We start from the raw sequence: 18,779 nt of genomic DNA on the forward strand, positions 1-18,779 counted from the left end.
GGATGTCACATGGAGAAGGGTAGAGACCTGTTCTCCCCTGCAGAGGAAGGCAGGATGCACTCCAGTGGAGCAAAGCTCAGGGAGCCAAGGTTCCATTTGGATGCCAGGAAGCACTTCCTGACAGTCAGGACCCTGAGGGTGTGGAATGGGCTTCCACGAGAGGTCGTTGAGGCCCCATCGGTGCAGGTGTTCAAGGATAGGCTGGACGTCCACATGGTGGGCATGTCGTGAGCGGAGCCGGCTGGTGCCGGAGGTCAGAACACATGGCCCGGGAGACCCCTTCTGACTCATTCTGTTTCTTTGTTTCTATGTTCTATGTTTCTAATAAGAAAGAAAAAGAAAATCATGTTAAGGATTTAACCAGCTTGTGGCCCCTAGACACTGACTGAGGGGCTGTAGCTTTTTTCAGATTCCCATTCCCCTCAGCTGAGGTTGAGAAACTGATCAGAGGGGGTGGAAGGTGCATTTTGGCCAGTAGGGAGTGGACTGGGAAGGCTAGGATACGAGACATGGGGTCTCTCTCTCACTTCCTTCCCTCTCTTTGTTGCCAGGTGGCCAAAAATGTTGAGCCTGTTCTGTTTCTCCCAGTGTGTGCTAGAGGAGCATGAGCTTTCATGTTTGGGGTCTTGCACTCAACTCCATAGGATTTCACCCTACAAGGCATTTGGTCAGTGCTTAATTTGTCCTCTAGTTGTCACCATGTCTTAAACTTTAGTACAACTGCCTACCATTGTGTCACTGTCAGACTGCGGAAACACAGCTGTAGAACTGATGTACTAAACAATTTCGGAATTGATCAATGTGAATATTCTAGAAAATTCAGTAAGTGGTCATAACATTACAGGATCTTGAACGTATGCTATAACTAAAGAATAGTAGCCTAAAAAAGAAAAAAAAAACCTAGAGTCTGAAGGAATCCCCTCATGTGTTTGTTATATGTTAGTGTTCTGAGTGAACCCTTGCAAAACATTGTTCAGCCACTGAGCTCTAACGTATGTGTCTCTTGGCTCTGCAGTGCAACATATGGCATATGCAGATTGACATTGGCGAAAGGACTGGGACAGTAACTCAAAATGGTACAGACAGATGACTGAAGTGTATTTGTTTTCAGGTCTCCTGTGCTGTTCTGTTCACTGTTGTTTCTGAGGTCTGTACATTTGTGTATTTTGTGGCAGTGGATATTTTGTGACTGAGCATGCCAGTTTTCTTCAGGAAACATAGTTGTCTGAAGGAAATGCTAAAGTAGTTCCAAAGCTAATATGCTGCAAAAGAAAATGGCAAGAACTGATTAACTCTGGCATTTTTAAATATGCACTTCTTGAAATGAAATGGAGTACCTGTACTCAGTAAGAGTGTCATTCCAGATCAATTAGATGTAGGCAAGTGTTCCAAGCCTTTGTTATCATGTCAGACTTTGCTGAGGGCAGTTTGACTTCTTCTATCCTAACAATTCCACCCCCTTTTCAAGGAATAAAGGACAAAGCTGCTGTGGCTCTAACGCTGTCCTGTAGTACACATGTGGCCAGGGTCAATATAATAATTCCTCCTCTTCCTCCTTTGTTTTCCACTGTTCCAAACAATATTTTCATTAGAGGCCTTTCGCTATTTGGATTCATTGCCACTTTTGTTCCAGCGATATGGTGGGTCCTTGCAGTCTCTGATTCTCCCCTTGGGCTAGGGAAGGCCTCAGCTACTTCATAGTACACACAAGTGCTGTACCTTTCTTGCTCCTCTGCTTCTCTCTTTCGCCATCCAACTCTCTCCTTCTCCTCTCTCCTTTCTGCTTCATCTTCTGTGCCATATCCACCAACTCTAACCCTCATCATGGATTTTCTTGGTGCTTAATCCTGCCATGGCTCCTTCATGGCCAAGGCCACCAAGTTCATATTCCTCTTCTTTTAGTTTCCTGCCATATCTTACTGGCCCTCTCACCTTCTAGCATACAGCTGGGGGTGGCAATGGCAATATGCTGGAGTCTTAATTTGATGACTGAACAAAGCAATATTTTATTGGGCTATCTGCATCAAACACTTTTAGTAATAGGTTAGTCTGTTGGTGCCCTCTGTTGGCTTCTGGTGATATATTTACTGAAATAAAATAAATCCATGCTTTTAGTGCTATATCTATGTGAGAAAGTTTAGAGAAGGAGTGAGTCATATCCAGGGAATATATATTTAACTGCAATGTATTGGGAATATTTGACTCCTTTCTATTCTGGAAACTATTTAGGAATAATAAGCATTATCTGAGCATGAGGAAATGAAGTACAAAAGTCTCAAAATGTGTAATCCTATATATTGTGAACAAGCATGATGGTGGGCTTTGGCAAGTGTTCCCATGGGACACAAATAGTGCAATACTTGCTGATTCATATTTAGAAAAAGAAACTGAATATTTTGTTGGGTTTGAGTGACAGGGGGCTGTGCAAAGTTTTGGGAACAAACTGGACAACATGCAAGTGGGTCAGATTAGAGTTAGCTGTGAAATGGAGGAGGTGCTGGCAGTTCATGGAAACAGGAATGAGATACAGCCAGCAGGAGGGCCACTGAGTGAAGAGCCAGTTGAAACATGGACTGCCTGCTCCCTCCCAAACTGGGGCCCCTGGCTAGGTGGCAGCAGAAGTGAGAAGCACAATTGGATGTGAAGTGTGTAGAACAGAGGGGTCTGCTTTCACAGTACTCCTCCCGGGGGGACGGTTCACAAGTGCACTCTTAAGGAATTGTGGGGACTGATTGCTAAACTGGGTCAGCTAACTGCTTTGTGTAGCTCAGAGGCATCACTGGATGATTTATATGTAGAAACAATAAAGAGAGTCAAGAAATGGCTTTTGCCTGGTGACTGCAGGGAGGGAGCATGTCCAGCGCATGTCGCTATGCAAGTTTAGGTGGGGGGAAAGCCTACAACTCCCAATGCACTCCAACCAGCTTTTTTGCCTGTGCATTAATGTCCCTAAGTCACAGAAAGGTTTAGACTATCTTTGTGCTTTGCAGATACGGTTCTTGAAAGTTTCATTTCTTTTTAATGATACCAAGGTTTGAGAAGATTGATACCACCCAAAATATAGGGCTCCAAGCAGAAACTGCACAGAGGGCATTTTCCGTGGAAGTCTTGATGACAAAAAGGCACAAACATGTATTCTACTGCATGGATGGGCAGACAGTGATTTGTTTGGAAATAAGTTCCCAGCGTTCCTGAATTTGCTCATGCTGGCAGGGACCTCCAGGTGTCCAAAAACACTGTGTTACCCTTGTTTTATGGACTGGAAGATCCATGAAATGCATAGTTCAGGAACTATGATTTTTTATGTGAGGCCTTAGGTTTAATATATTTCAACCATCTAGATTTACCCCAATTGTGCAATCATCACCTTGCAAAAGTATTTTCCTGTCACCTTTCCAGAAGGTAAGCTGTTTGTATGAAGTGGCTGCCTGAGTAGTTCCAGAAATTGTAACTGAGTGAACACACACACACACACACACACACACACACACACACAGAGAGAGAGAGAGAGAGAGAGAGAGAGAGAGAGAGAGAGAGAGAGACTTTCTCAAACAGCTTTGTGTGTGGGCTACCCATACAATTCTTTTTTCAGTTGTGACGTTATCTCAGAGGTAATAGAGGCCTTTACCTTTCCATCCTGAAACTGAAAGAGGGCGCAGTCCACTGAATCTGGCAATGAATAAAAGAGCCACATGTATGATTGCAGGATCTCTTTTTTCTTTTTTGCCTTGTTTTAGAAGAGTTTTGAATTATCAGCTGTGAAAGTAATCAAAGGGAAACCTACAACATTTTTGGTTTAGAGTATAGCAATTCTCTCCTTCATGGATCACTGCCTTGTCATGGTGAAGGGGCTTGCGTAGCTCAATGAAGCTATAAGCTATGCCATGCAGGGTCACCCAAGCCGGACAAGTCATAGCAGAGAGCTCTGACAAAACGTGATCCACTGGAGAAGGAAATGGCAACCCACTCCAGTATCTTTGCCATGAAAACCCCATGGACAGTACCAAAAGGCAAAAAGATATGACACCGGAAGATGAGCCCCTCAGGTCGGAAGGTGTCCAATATGCTACTGGGCAAGAGCAGAGGGCTAGTACTAGTAGCTCCAGAAAGAATGAAGCGACTGGGTCAAAACCAAAAGGACACTCAGTTGCTGATGTATCTGGTGGTGAAAGGAGAGTCCGATGCTGCAAAAATCTATACTCCATAGGAACCTGGAATGTAAGATCCATGAATCAAGGCAAGCTGGATGTGGTCAAACAAGAGATGACAAGACTGAACATCGACATCTTAGGAATCAGTGAACTAAAATGGACAGGAATGGGTGAATTTAATTCAGATGACCATCAGGTATACTACTGCGGGCAAGAATCCTTCAGAAGAAATGGAGTAGCCTTCATAGTCAATAAAAGAGTAGGAAAAGCAGTACTGGGATACAATCTCCAAAATGACAGCATGATCTCAGTTCGAGTCTATGCCCCAACCACTGGTGCTGAAGAGGCTGAAGTTGACCAGTTCTGTGAAGGCCTATTATGAAGCTATGGCGAACCTAGACAGCATACTAAAAAGCAGAGACATCACCCTGCCAACAAAAATGCGCATAGTCAAGGCTATGGTTTTCCCAGTTGCAATGTATGGCTGTGAAAGCTGGACCATAAGGAAGGCTGAGCGCAAAAGGATCGAAGCCTTTGAATTGTGGTGCTGGAGGAAACACCTGCGAGTCCCTTGGAGTGCAAGGCGATCAAACCGGTCAGTGCTAGAGGAGATCAACCCTGACTGCTCTTTAGAAGGCCAGATACTGAAGATGAAACTCAAATACTTTGGCCACCTAATGAGAAGGAAGGACTCCCTGGAGAAGAGTCTAATGCTGGGAACAATAGATGGCAAAAGAAGAAGGGAACATCAGAGGATGAGATGGCTAGATGAAGGCACTGAAGCAGTTGGTGTGAACTTGAGTGGACTCCGGGAGATGGTGGAAGACAGGAAGGCCTGGAGGAATGTTGTCCATGGGGTCGCGATGGGTCGGACATGACTTCGTGACTAACAACATAGCAATTCTAACATAAGCAGAAATGGATTCTTTCAATCATAGGAGATGCCATAAGTCTTAAAATACAGCAGGACAGTAATTAATGGATGTTTGCATTCTGAATACTGTCCTCAGACTTGGTGTTTTTGTAAAAATGGCATTGGCACCTTACACAAAGTTGCTACCTGAATACTATTCTGTGTAGAAAAGCTGGTGAGTTCCAAGTCCTGGAAGAAAAGCTCTTATTGCTTGATGTATAAAATAAATTAGCTTTACAGGTGGGATTGTGCATCTTCAACCAAGTTTTATATCGCCATTCAGATCTTTTGGGGGCAAAGCACTTTCTATGTTCAGCAGTATGTACATTTTTAGCTGATTGATTCTGCAGCTTCTTTTCTCTTCTTGTGCAAGAGCTCCCTCTGCTTGAAAAAGTAGAGTAGTTATAACCTTTATTAAATCCATTATTTACTTTTTACACCAAATATTTGTATACTGCCTTTACAGTATGTTAATTTGATTTAGTTAATCTAATTTAGTTTTCTTTAGTTTATAATCATCAACTGACCTTAGAATTTGTTTTCAAAGTCATTTGGCTGTCACTTTAACCTGATATAATAGCTTTTAAATGGTAGCATTTGGTTCAAATAAGGCTCTTAGAAAATCATATTAAAGTATATGATAGTACAAATTATTTTGTAATCTTACTGCCTATTAGAATGAAAAATAGAAAAGACCATTTTTTAAAAATTGGTAACATGGTCAGACTATGCAGGGCTACAACAGTAACACCTGGCAATTGTCACTCATTCATCCGCAGCCTGTAGCTAAACATTTGATTCTCAGAATGGAGACTATTTATTATTTATGACTAGTTCTTAAGGTATAGTTGCTGATGCCTAAATCTGGTTGCAAAATCCAGTGATATGCAGCAGAATTTTTTCTATTTCACACAGTACTTCCTCTGCATATGCCATCATTTTCCAATCATAACCTATTTTCTGTGCTTATGTTTTAAAATGAATGTGCTATATCCAATGCTAGTCTAACAATTTCCTTTCATTTCAGTGTCTCTACTTGAGTTGGTTACAATCTAAGGCCTTGTATGAAACAAATCAAACATTTCATGAGTGTTCTATTTAGTGGCATAATACAATGACTGAGTTCAAGTAAAGTGATAGTCGGACCTACAGCAGCCTTGATCAGCAGTGAAAGGATTTTTCTCTATAGCTTTTGTGTGATCAATTGTTAACCAATCAGAAGTGTTTGGGGGTTTTTTTGTTTTTTTTTGTTTTTTTGGTTAGGGGGTTGCAACCAATATCTTGTGATTGTATGAAGTTTCTTTTTGTAATTGCTGTTTACGAACTGTATTAACAGAACGGCTATAACAGGATTGTTAGGGTAGCTTGAGACAAAAATAGATTTTTTATATAATTTGACAATAAAAACAACAGCATAAATATAATCCCAGAGAAATAAAACAGCTGAAAGTTATGCCAGACTTCATTTGATTACAAAGTGATTCCAAAGTAAGTGCCAGGCAAGCCTCTTTGGATGTTTGCATGATCTTTTTGGTTCTGCACAGATAATGTAATTTACATCTATAAAGGCTGAGAGATATACAATGAGCAAAGAAACATTTGTGTGACTGCCATTGTATGCTAGGAAGAGTGGACATAAGATAGGCTGAGTATGGAGATCTCATATGTTTGAATAAAAACAAGCTGACATTTCCTTTTCCTTATTTTCCAGGATCCCTTAGATTCAACGAAAGCAATTTTTGTGGTCAGCTCGCTTGTGCCAAATGGAGTGGCTGAACGTGGTGGTGAACTCTCCCCTGGAGACCGCCTGGTCTTTGTAAATGACAAATGTTTGCACAATACATCTTTAGAAGAAGCTGTCGAAGTGTTGAAATCTGTTCCACCAGGGAATGTTCACCTTGGAATCTGCAAACCTTTAATGGTAAGGCCGACTGTGTAACTCACATCTTTTTCTGTTCAAAGCTTGTGCTTCATTTGGGTGGTGTTACTATTGAAACTCATGGAGTTTGATAGGGACAAGCATTTCTCATTAAATGTTCAGATATTTCCCCCTTCCATTCTTGTGTATCTGAGTTTCTTTGTGATTAGACTTGAAGAATGGATCAAGATTATGCTGATGGACCAAGCAAAAATTCCCTTGGAAGTACTCAGGACTTACTTGGCTTTCTTTCTTTTTATCTATTTATTTATTTAAAGCTCTTCTATGCCATCCAACTGCAACAGGGACAGTCTTACAAGAAAAACAGATTAAAATAGAACATAGCATCTAATACATCTAATGAGTAAAACCCACATTAAACTTAATCCACCTTAAGGCCCCAAAAGGAATACAGAGTCAGTGCCAGGTGAACCTCTCTGGGCAGCGCATTCCAAAGCCAGGGTGCCACCTCTGAGAAGGCCCTTTTCTGGGTAGCTGCCCTCCTAATCTCCTTGAAGGAGGGCTTCCACAGAAGGACCTCCACACCAGATCTTAAAGGGTGGGACGGCACATAGGGAAGGAGATAATTCTTCAGATAACCATCTCCTAAGCCTTTCAGGGCTTAATTGATCATTGCCAGCACCTTAAATTGGCAGCCAGTGAAGATGGTAGAGGGCCGGTGTTATATGTGCATACCTGCTGGTCTCGATTAACATACTGGCTGTTTTATTCTGGACCAATTGAAGTATCCAGACTGTCTTCAAGCGCAGCCCTATGTAGAGCATGTTGCAATAGTCCAATTGGAAAGTTAGCAGGGCATGAGTCATGGTTGCTAGGCACTGCTCATCCAGGTAAGGATGCAGTTGATGGATCACTGAAGCTGAAGGAAAGCACCCCTTGCCACTGCTGCCACCTGAGAATCCAGGGACAGTTCTGGGTTTAGGAGTACTCCCAAACTGTGTACCCTGTCCTTTAGGGGGAGTGCACCCCATCTAGAACAGGGCTAAAATCACTTACCTGAAAGGCTGAGCCGTCTACCAATAGGACCTCCATCTTGTCCGGATTAAGCTTCAATTTATCAGCCCTCATCCAGCCCATCACCCCAGCCAGGCACCAGTTAAGGACAGCCACTGCTTTACCTGGCTGTCCTGTTTACATGAAAAAAGCAGTATGAGTTCTGTAGGGCTCTTGACGTGACTTCAGTACAATGGAGCTACAATATGAAATACTGCTAAATGAAACAATAAGCCTAAAACAGCAACAAGATAAAATCAGGTAGCAGTGAAATCAATAAAGTGCCACTATTGAGAAGGCTCAGTTCAGCGTCATCACACTGTTCTCAATTAAACCCTCCCTTTCTGCAGGCCAGATTCACAGTCATTCATTGTTATTTAAATGGACTTTTTCTGCAGCATGCTCTCTAGCCCACTTTTCATGAGTTTATATAGTATAAGTACTCCTGGTATAGGTTAGTTCACATATTTCTGTTCTTATCCTGTGACCCATAATAACTTTGGCTAATCTGTTCAACAGTGGGTACCCATTGCATCCTAGGAGGTCCTGTATGTTAGTTGTGTTACGTCAAAATGTAGGTGTTTTTCATTCAGTCTCCAGAGAAGTATTTTGAGTTTGTTCTTTATATGTATGGCTGCATATAGAATGAGTATGCTTGCTTGACTCTGGTGTTGCTTGCATGTTCTTAGTCTTTGATGGGTGAGTGGAAAACTGTCCAACTTCATGTATGCGCATTCAAATGCTATCCAGGTTTTGATTATAGTACTTTAAAACATTTTAAATCCTTTGTTCTCTCATGGGGTTCTCCCCCATTTAAATTTAGCAATGTTTCAGGTGTTACTACATTAACTGCTGCTCCCCAAACTCTGAAAACTTTTCATTAAAAAGTTAATGTTTCATTGAAATTTTCTGCTTAGGCCAGTGAAATGCTCATGATGGAAACTGCCCTGCTGTTTTTGTTAACTCTGTTTATATAAGAACTTACACAAGAAGTAAACCAAAGCAGAGGAAATAAAATTAGTGTAACATAAGGGTATGAGCATAATTTTTATCTTGCCCATATGTTTGGCTCGCTGTTTCTTGCCATTTCACTGTATTTTTGTGTTCTGTACTTCTTTTTAATGACTTCACTCATATATTTTAAGTTTACCTTCCACATTTCTTTTGGGTTTCTCTCCACCTGTATCCTCCCAAAACTAGTTTCTTGCCTTTCTCTTCTGTTTCGCAAACTGGGCTTTGGTATTTTGATAATTAGTGGTGTATTTTGTTTTTTTAAGATTGAAAATAAACAAAATGTGGCCTCTTCTACTATGGATGCCAAGAATATTGCCAGAAATTCAGCATCTCAAGAACCAGTCTATACTATTGAGTCATCAATACTCCCTGAATTAGCAAAGGTTTTGTTTATGTTATTTAAGTGGTACATAGAGGGCTTTTGTGTCTTGTCTTGTTAAATTAAATACTTTCTTAGATCAATTACACCCATAATTAAGATGCATCTTTCTTCAAGCCTGGAGTGGAGAGATGTGTCATGTTCCATTGCATAGGAAATTTGAGGGAAAAAAACCCAAATTCATATGTTAAGCACTTATTGCACCCTGAACCTTTGTAACATGTGAAGGCAATCATGGCACACTGTCCTTCATTGATAAGATGCAGAGAGTTTATTATTTCCTCAGTCAGTTGAGGCATGCCCAGAAAAGGGGCCTGGCTTTCTAAGCAGCATGCAAATCACGTAGATCTGCCTTTACATAAGCCCTGTGCAGAAATTACCATATTGAAAGTGGGAAGGGGACATATGAGCAGCCTTTCTGCATCCCTGACCTTCCTGTGTTGATCAGGAAAGTCTAACTCAGGGAGGACAATGGCTTAGTGTTTTGTTGTCCCTTTTTCTGGTCCTGACAACCTCAGATTACTGCTGCTCCATTGCTGCCCAGTTTTGGTAAGACACAGCCATAATAACAGCACAAAGCCATTTTTTCCCCTTTAAATGATCCCCGGGTGCTTTGTTTTCAAGGGCCTTGTTCTTTTTGTACTATCATACTGCTGTCAAAATTGGACAGGAATTTAGCTGCACTGATTTCAACAGTGGGGAGTGGGGTTGCAATTACAGGTGGGTTTGGGGTGTTTGTGCAAATTTGCCCCAGTCTCCTTCCAGGAAGTAGAGGGAGTAGGACCCCTCTGTTCTTTCCATTTCATAATGACTGCCAAGGATGCTGCCAAGGATGTTGAAAATTCAGTGATTTAGGTCACAGTCCTGTGGCTGCTTACTTGAGAATAATGCCCAATGAACACAATGGAACTTGGTTCCAAGTAAGCATCCCTGAAATTGTGTTTCCAGTTTCCATAAATTTCATATCCCTGAGTTAGTCCAAATTTGTATTTTAGGAGTTTAATTAGCAAAAGTGCTGATCTGAACTTTTTCTGCAAAGTAATATCCTGTTTTACTGAATAGTTGCACTTTGTTATTCTGGAACTGTTTTATAAAATTAATTTTATAAATTAGGGTTAGAACAGAGTAATTTGTACAGTCTCAGATGTTCCCAGAGCATAAATTTCAGAAAGCGTTCTGTTGTTCCCTGCCCTGCTTCAAAGAATGGCTACAGATCTCTGCTTTGATGTTTTTTGCAGGACTTCAGAAATGGATCTTTTTCTAAAGAAGAACTTGTGGATGAACCAATCCTGGATTTGGGGAGACAGTTTCAATGTGCTAAGAATGACAGAGATGATGATAAGGAATCATGGGAAATGCATGAATTTTTGAAGCCTGTAGTGGAGCATGTTGGTGAAGAGCGGGAGATGTTAGTGGATGAAGAGTATGATGTAGATCAAGATTACTATGGGTGTATCCCATTGGATGAGAAAGAACCTGCTCCATCTACCAAGATGGATTTTGAAGCTGCAAGGCAATGGGTAAAAGAACTGAAACCTATTAAAATGACTGAAATGAGTTCCAAAATGGGCTTCAGTGGATAAACTAATTTTAATGTGCAATATGGTGTCACCTATTCCTTATAGATTTTGTTTCTGTTTTCCAAATACTAGTGTAAATAGCAATAACTGCATAGGCTGAAGATCACTGAAAATATTCAGACAAAGAGATGTTCACTCTATGAGACTAACATAAAGTCAGTAATAACTGGTTTTGGAAAGCAGGGTTCACAGAATGGCCATTTCTTACATCCATAAGCATGCTAACAAATTAATTTAATAGGTCTATGTCACTGATTTTCAGTTCTGAATTGCCTTTATTTTTCCTTTTTCACTGGAGGATGAAGAAAACACTACTAATGACTTAATGTGCCCTAGAGCCTCAGTGGAATACATCCAACAAAAGACTGTATTGGATGGTAAGTATAATGAGCTGAATTTGGTTTTGACTCACCTCTTTTGTTTTGTAGGCCCTGTCTTATTTAACTATAGTTATTTTCTTTCACCTTTTCTTGTTCTGTTGCATTGTTTTTTCCCTGGCTATTATTCAATAATTTAGTACCTAAAAAGATGAAAAGTGGCTCCAGTTCAGAATACAAAAATAATGTTCTGCATAATTAATTGGTGACATTTTGATACAAGTAATTTATCATAAATTTGAAATTTGGTTGCATTTTCCCACTATATTCTGTGTATTCTGTATATGAGATTTAAATTCTTTTAAAATAATTTAGAATCATTAATGTAATGCTTAGAAAACTGGAATACAGTGGTACCTCGGCTCACAAATGCCTCAGTTCACGACCAAATCAAGCTGCGAAAAGAAATTTCAGAAAGATTTTGCCTCAGGTTGTGAACTCTGTATTCGGTGATGATCGTGATCGTGCCCATCTTCCCTGCATGAGCATGACTGCAATGCACTTGTGGTGGGGGGAGATGGCTGTGATTGCGCCCGTGTTCCCTGCCCGAGCGCAACCACGATCGCGCCTAAGGCTGTGATCGCAGTCACGGCCGGCAGGGAACACGGCCGTGATCATGGTCATGCTTGGGGTGAGAGGAGGCCACGCTCGTACTCGGGGGAGATGGCCACAATCTTTGTTGTTCTTTGTCACTTTGCTTCAAATTTTTGTGATTAGAAAAATAGTTACAGAATGGATTAACCTTATTTACATTGAACTTTATGGGGAAATTTGACTTGGCTCATGACCAGTTTGGTTTGCAACCAGAGTCATGGAATGGATTAAGTTTACGAGCCAAGGTACCACTGTATAAGGATAAGAAGCCTTGTTGGGATAGGGGCTGGTAAAAAGAAGCTGTGGAGAATGATGGAGTTTAACGAAAACATGAAGCTGTCCTTTGCTGAACAATTTGGACTTATGTATTCATGAACAGTGCTTGTCAGGTATTACCTACACATTTTCAAACTCTTCTCAGCTCAAAGAGCTGCAGTAAATCATAGAATAGAGTTGGAAAGGGCCAACAAGGCCACTGGGTCCAACCCATGCTTAATGAAGGACCCCAAGTTAAAGCAAGCCTGACAGATGCTGTAGAACTGCATCTTGAATGCCTTCAGTGTTGGAAAGCCCATGAATTCCCCAGGTAATGATTTCCATTGCCATCTTGTTGTGAAAGTAAAAAGGTTTTCCTGGCATACAGCTGGAATCTGACTTTCTGCAACTTGAGCCCATTTTTCCATATCCTGCATTATGGGAAGGTCAAGAAGAGATCACAGCCTCTTCTTTATTACCACCTTTCAAGTATTTAAATAGTGCTATCACATTTCCCTTCCATCTTTTCAGGGCTAAACATGCTAAATCCTTTCAGTCTCTTCTCAGAGGGCTTTTTTCAGGCTCCTGATCATATAGTATGCATCTTTCTTAAACTTTGGTGCCCAGAACTGGACCCAGCACTTCAGATGAGGCCTGACCAGTTCCGAGCTGGTACATCTCAGGCTTTAGGAATGTTGCTTCTATTAATGCAGCCCAAAATAGCATTTATCTTTCTTGTAGTTGTATCATACACAAGCTCATATTTAGCTTGTGATCTACAATAATTCCAGGATCCTTCTCACTTTGTTGAGGCAAGTATCCCCTATTTTGTAAGTATGCATTTGGTTCCTAGGTGCAGATGATCCAATGATCTTCACCTTCATCATCATTAATAGATTTTTGTCATAAGACCAGATTGGGAATGAGCAAAACAAAAATTGTTACATGGTGTTCATCTAGCTGAGAGCATTTGAGCTGAGTATTGAAATATTGCATTTATACATGTATTACTACTATACAGGAAGCAATTGTGAATTTAAAATAATGACACTTAGAAATCTTGCAGAAGATATTAGTATTACAGTAGGCAAGAGTCTGCTCAAACCCTCCATGTTCTGCTAAATTTCCCTTTCTCTACCTATATTAATTAGAAATATTGATGGGTGTCATGTGTTTTACCTTCAGTGTTCTAAATCACTGGCTTCTGCTGGCTAAATCAGTGAAATGGCATCATTATTAATAAAATAGTATAAGGAGAAGGACATGAGTAACAGTGTCAGTGCTATCATATTTTCAGAAATTGTTGTCTGAGTCTTCATATTTATTTCAGGTTAATGTGTCTAATTGTGTTGTGTGTTGTTTTTTTTCTACCGAATGAGCATTTACCACTCATAAAAGTGTCTATGGTTCCTACCTGACTAGAGCTCCTACTTTCTAGTCAGTTATTTATAGCAAAATCTCAACATCATGAAACAATAACCCATCTCTTCCTTTCAGATGGCAAGATGCAAAATAACCAGAAAGATCTTCTGTGTGCATATGATGATCTCAAAAGAAATAAATCGAAGATGGAAGAGTGTGATCTTTCCAGTGCCCAAGATTCTGTTCTGCTTAGACTAGGGCTGTCTAGGTATAAAAGAAGCATTCAGCTAAAAATGCATGCTTATGTGTCCTGAACTGAATTAGGTTATGGGACAGAACAGTCTTCCCAGTCTGCTTTAGCCTGTGAGGTAGGTTGGACTGAGAGTCTGTGACTGGCTCACTGATCCAGTGTGAGCTCCATGACTGAGCAGAGACTGGAAACCATATCACCTGAGACCCTGTTCCACACTCTTAACCACTACACCACACTGGCATTTCATATTTTAGAGGCAGATCATCTTAACATCGGAATTTGGACATGTCGTGAGTGGAGCCGGCTGGAGGCGCCTTCTGACTCACTCTGTTTCTATGTTTCTATGAATTAAGAGAAGCCCCACTTAGATGCAGAACCTTTTTCATTTTATCTGTGCTTCAGCTTCTCCAATGTGTGTTGACAAAGAGGCAAACAAGCATATCTGACTCTGGATTTTAAGACATATGCAAATGTGAAACCTGCAATATATACTGCATTGTGTAGATAAATGCCACATAGCCTTTCTGGGCAGCTGAATTTTATTTCCATTTTATTTAGTGAACTGCCTGAGAGAGAAGAAGGAGAAGGAGAAGAAACACCAGTTTTCAGCCACTGGGGAGCACCCCAAACGTATGTTGATCAATCTTTCAATTTTTCTTGAGGTATTCAAGTTCTTTGATTAGGAAGTATAGAGTTGTCTTAGCTTGTCATCTTTTGTTGGAGAACAACTTCTACCGGAAGTTGTTATTCATGCTTTCATAAATACTTCTGGTAGAATGAATGTTTAGACTGTGTATTACTGAACCAGTTCTCTTGATTCTTGATACTTCTCCATTGCAATTAAATTATGTAGTTGAATGTTGGTTCGCCTATTAATTCTTGCAGTTCAGCTATCTTAAGGATGGGAAAATGCTTCATTTTTTCCCAAATTTTCCAGAATGGTGAGGCCATAAACATTTGTATTTGTGGGGGGGGGTGCTTATTTTTGTACTATCTAGAACATCAGAACATAGGAATTTGGTGTGTCCATCTAGCCAAGTACTATTGACATATTTTGACAGGATTTTTCCCTGCCTGTATGTGGAGTTGCTGGGAACAGAACCCGGGACCTTCTTCATGCAAAGCACATGTTGTACCACTGAGCTGTGGCCCTTTTGCTTGCGTCTGATATTATTATTATTATTATTATTATTATTATTATTATTATTATTATTATTGTATCCCACCTTATATCCCCATCTTACTAGTGGTCCTCGTAGTTAGGGCAGCTTGATATTATTGCATTACATTACATTCTTGAGTGTGCATTGTATTAGGTGTATTAGGTTTGTGCATACTTAAGACATTTGTTGTACCGGTGCTCTTATCACAGACGTGCTTCAGCTTCCTGCTGAGTATATACTTGGTGGCAAACATTTCTCTGTAATATATAAAATGGCCCTACACAAATACTTTCCTAAAGATAATACTGGCCCAGAAAGACTTAAAGTAGTGTTATATTAACTGGCTGTACAGTATACCCCCATGAAGTCGCAGTTCAGTGTTCACGGCCTCAGTCTTTCACGGAATTTTCCGTTTGGTGGCTTGCTCACAAGGAGAACATTTTCTCCTAGCGAGTCCAAACCAATCTCTCTGCGTGCGCCTGCCCGCCCCTGTCCCGCTGCGTGCGCACCTGCCCCCCCCCCCCGCTGGCCCAGGCCGCCCACCCGCACCTCCTTGGTGGTCCACGCCCATCGTCGGCACCTTTCAACTGGCTCCCTGTTCTAAGGCTTCTGGCAATGAACCTTTACCACATTCAAAATTCGCGGTTTTTCACGATTTGAGGGTGCTCTAGGAACGCAAGCCCCGCGAATTTCAGGGGACTACCGTATACTCACTGGAATGTTTGTCAGTATGCATACCAGACCCTCAAACTTGAAGGAATTTCTGAAGTTCTTAAGTCTGCTGGGACGAGCTGTTGAAAGAGAAATGATAAAATACACTACTCATGAAGTTTAGGCAAATGTGAACAGTATCGGAACCATTTCATTTAACTGTGGCAAAAATTGATTTATTATTTTCATAACTAGTTTGCCTTTCAGTCCACATCGATTACAACCCCTTTCATGCCAGCACACAAACACACATATACACTCCCCAACCCCACTTGCCAGCCAGCTAAGTGCAGTTGATTTCATCTGAATGTTAAATAACTTTCTAGGAAAGCAAATAGGAAAAACAATGGGACAAATTGCAACTGGATATTGTTTTTCATGTCTCAGAAGGACAGCCTCCATGCTGTATACAGCTAGCAAGCAGGGCTTTTTTTGGCAAGGGGTGGGTTAGGTATGGTGCCATGAGTCTGTTACTGGAACTTTTAAGTGCATTAATTACAACCATATATGGAAGTCATGGCTTGCAGTCCAGGCTTGTATGCAACTTGCAGAAATAAGAGCTTATAGACTAGTGGAACAATAGTAATATAGCTGCTTATGTCAGCACTTAGGCTTGCTATCCAATTTAATTTTAGGCAAGATTTCTTATTGAAAACATAAGCCTGGATTCAGAGCTGGGCAGAATATGAATTAATTAAGAACGTCAGATGAGCTGTACAGGATCAGACCAAAGATCAATGTAGTCCTGGGGCCAAACTGATACCCAAATAGGAAGCCAACATGCAGGGCATAAGTCCCTTCCTACTCACATTCTGCAGCAACTGGTCCTGAGAGGCAACATATATCTATCACAGATAGCAGCCGTTGGCAGCTTGACCTTCATAAATTTGTCTAAATTGATCTTGGGACCAAAATGCGGACAAGGAACCAAACAGAAGGGATGAGGGGCCAGTTTAGATCTGTTGGGTACATGGAGTATTTCAGGAAAAGCTGTGTGTGTACGTACTGGACATGTTCTGTGTTAAGTACTGTGGAACAAGATGGCTAGTGCTTTCTAAAGCTCACAGAAGAACATCTAAACTGATGCTAGCATGGACTTTGGAAAGATTTTTATTCCAGTCTGAGAGTAACTAATTTGCTGTGATGGGTGGAAGGTGGAATTAACTGCTGTGGGATTTTAATTTAGAATTGTGCATAATTATTTTTTCTGTTCTGCGTTTAATTAATCTGTACTGCTGGAATAATTTTAATCACTGTAGGCTTTAACTCTGAAACTGTATTTTAGAGCATTGTATTCGTGCTTTATGATTGTTTGCTTGCCTGTCCGACTATCCATCCTTTCTCCTTCCCTCCCTCCCTTTTGCAAGCCACTTTGAAGGGGCAAAGTATCCTGAATAGCAGGTTGGAAGTTTTTCAAATAAATAAATGAATAATGGCAGCATTAATGTTGCTCACCATGAAGATAGAACTGAACTTTACAGTGAGTACACAGAAGATAATTGCAGCTATTTAAAGTGGCAAAAGGGAGGAGGTATTTCTATGCCAAAGAAATTTGCAGAAAAGTGCAATGTATAAGTGTTTCTATGCTAATGCTTGAACCTTCTGGACCAAGACTGGAATATTGAAAGCTTTGTGCTTAATGAGAACATAGATTCAGTGGAGCTATTGGAAATTTGGGGGAATGGAGAAAACCATTGGACATGGCTATCCCTGGGAAAGGAGACATTGGGAATTGCTCTGCATGTCCTAGTTGACAACCTAAGACAAAGTGGGTGGCTGCACCTCATAGACTGATCCCAGACAACTGCCCTCCTGCAGTTTTCTTACAATGAAATGTGGATATTTGAAATGGTTGCCTGTAGGTAAACCCAGTTGTTTTCCACTGGCTTTGTCAGTCCAAATAGGACTGGTGGTGCCCATCTCATATAATATCACTTGAATGAAGCGTTAGTGTATGAATGTAGCACTTTGCTTGTTTCACCAAAGTAGGCGATAAGTGTTAGTGATTTCCTATCTGCAGTTTCCACTAGACCGTAACATACAAATTGACTCTCATTTAAAGGTTTATATTACACCTTAAAAAGAACAATGGGATGATAAAGTTATACAAAAATTTATATAACTGAAGCTTCCCCTGTTAAAGCATTGCTTTCCTTTTCACAGTGTTGAAATTTTTCGAGACCCTCATATGCCTCTTGGCATCAGTATTGTTGGTGGGCATACAGTTATAAAGCGCTTAAAGAACGGAGAAGAGCTTAAAGGTATCTTTATCAAGCAAGTTTTGGAAGACAGCCCAGCAGGAAGAACAAAAGCACTCAAAACTGGAGATAAAATACTTGAGGTAGGTTAAGTTTAAAAAATAATGTAGTTGTCTGCACTTGCCTGACAGCTTCATATTTTGAAGAGGAAATAAATTTAAATTTCAGTAACAAACTTACTAAACATTCATAGGCTGGCTTCACAGATGTATAAAGCTCTCCGTGTTCTGTTTGCACAGAGTGTTCATGTTTTAAGTGTGACCCCATGAGGAAATTTTTGTACTGCATAGCCATTTGGGGAGGAAGTGCCACTGGAGATGTTAACCATATGCATAGTACAGGAAGTACAATTTATGTTTGCTTCTGTGTTGATGCTTCCTCCACTAGTGCACTGGGGCTATTCAGAGAATTATCAGGTCCAATTTCTGACAACAAAACAGTTTCTCCAAGATACATATTTTTCTCCTCCATTATTATTTTCTTCCCCATAAAATCTTTATGAAATGTACGTTTGAGAGTGTGTGCGTGTGTGTGCATGTGTATTTGGTCATCAACAAAAATTGTTAACAAAGCACACTGCTGAATTAGCAAATCAAACAATGGTCACCACCAGAATATCTAAAGAATCTGATGTCCTGCAGGTATGTGGAACAGACCTACAAAATGCTACTCATGAAGAAGCTGTAGAAGCTATAAAAAGTGCAGGCAACCCCATTGTTTTTGTGATCCAAAGCTTATCCATTCTTCCAAGGGTGAGTTTCTTCTTTGCTTTCCAAATTTAGTTACACAGCTAGCATAATGGTTATTTTACAGTTTATTCCTTTTAAATGTATTTTT

The 18,779-nt window shown here is 40.6% G+C and overlaps 1 protein-coding gene across 1 annotated transcript in view; it reads left to right on the plus strand.

Moving 5' to 3' along the window:
- PATJ (PATJ crumbs cell polarity complex component) overlaps positions 1–18,779 on the plus strand; it is a 186,254-nt gene that overhangs the window by 58,993 nt on the left and 108,482 nt on the right. The window contains exons 18-25 of the mRNA XM_044430263.1: positions 6,776–6,985; positions 9,274–9,393; positions 10,628–10,909; positions 11,268–11,346; positions 13,693–13,825; positions 14,369–14,440; positions 17,848–18,025; positions 18,584–18,694. Coding sequence (XP_044286198.1) covers positions 6,776–6,985; positions 9,274–9,393; positions 10,628–10,909; positions 11,268–11,346; positions 13,693–13,825; positions 14,369–14,440; positions 17,848–18,025; positions 18,584–18,694 — 1,185 coding nt within the window. The remainder of the gene's footprint in view (positions 1–6,775; positions 6,986–9,273; positions 9,394–10,627; positions 10,910–11,267; positions 11,347–13,692; positions 13,826–14,368; positions 14,441–17,847; positions 18,026–18,583; positions 18,695–18,779) is intronic.

Source organism: Varanus komodoensis, unplaced genomic scaffold, assembly GCF_004798865.1.
Source record: "Varanus komodoensis strain SLA01 unplaced genomic scaffold, ASM479886v1 scaffold20_1, whole genome shotgun sequence".
NCBI lineage: Eukaryota > Metazoa > Chordata > Lepidosauria > Squamata > Varanidae > Varanus > Varanus komodoensis.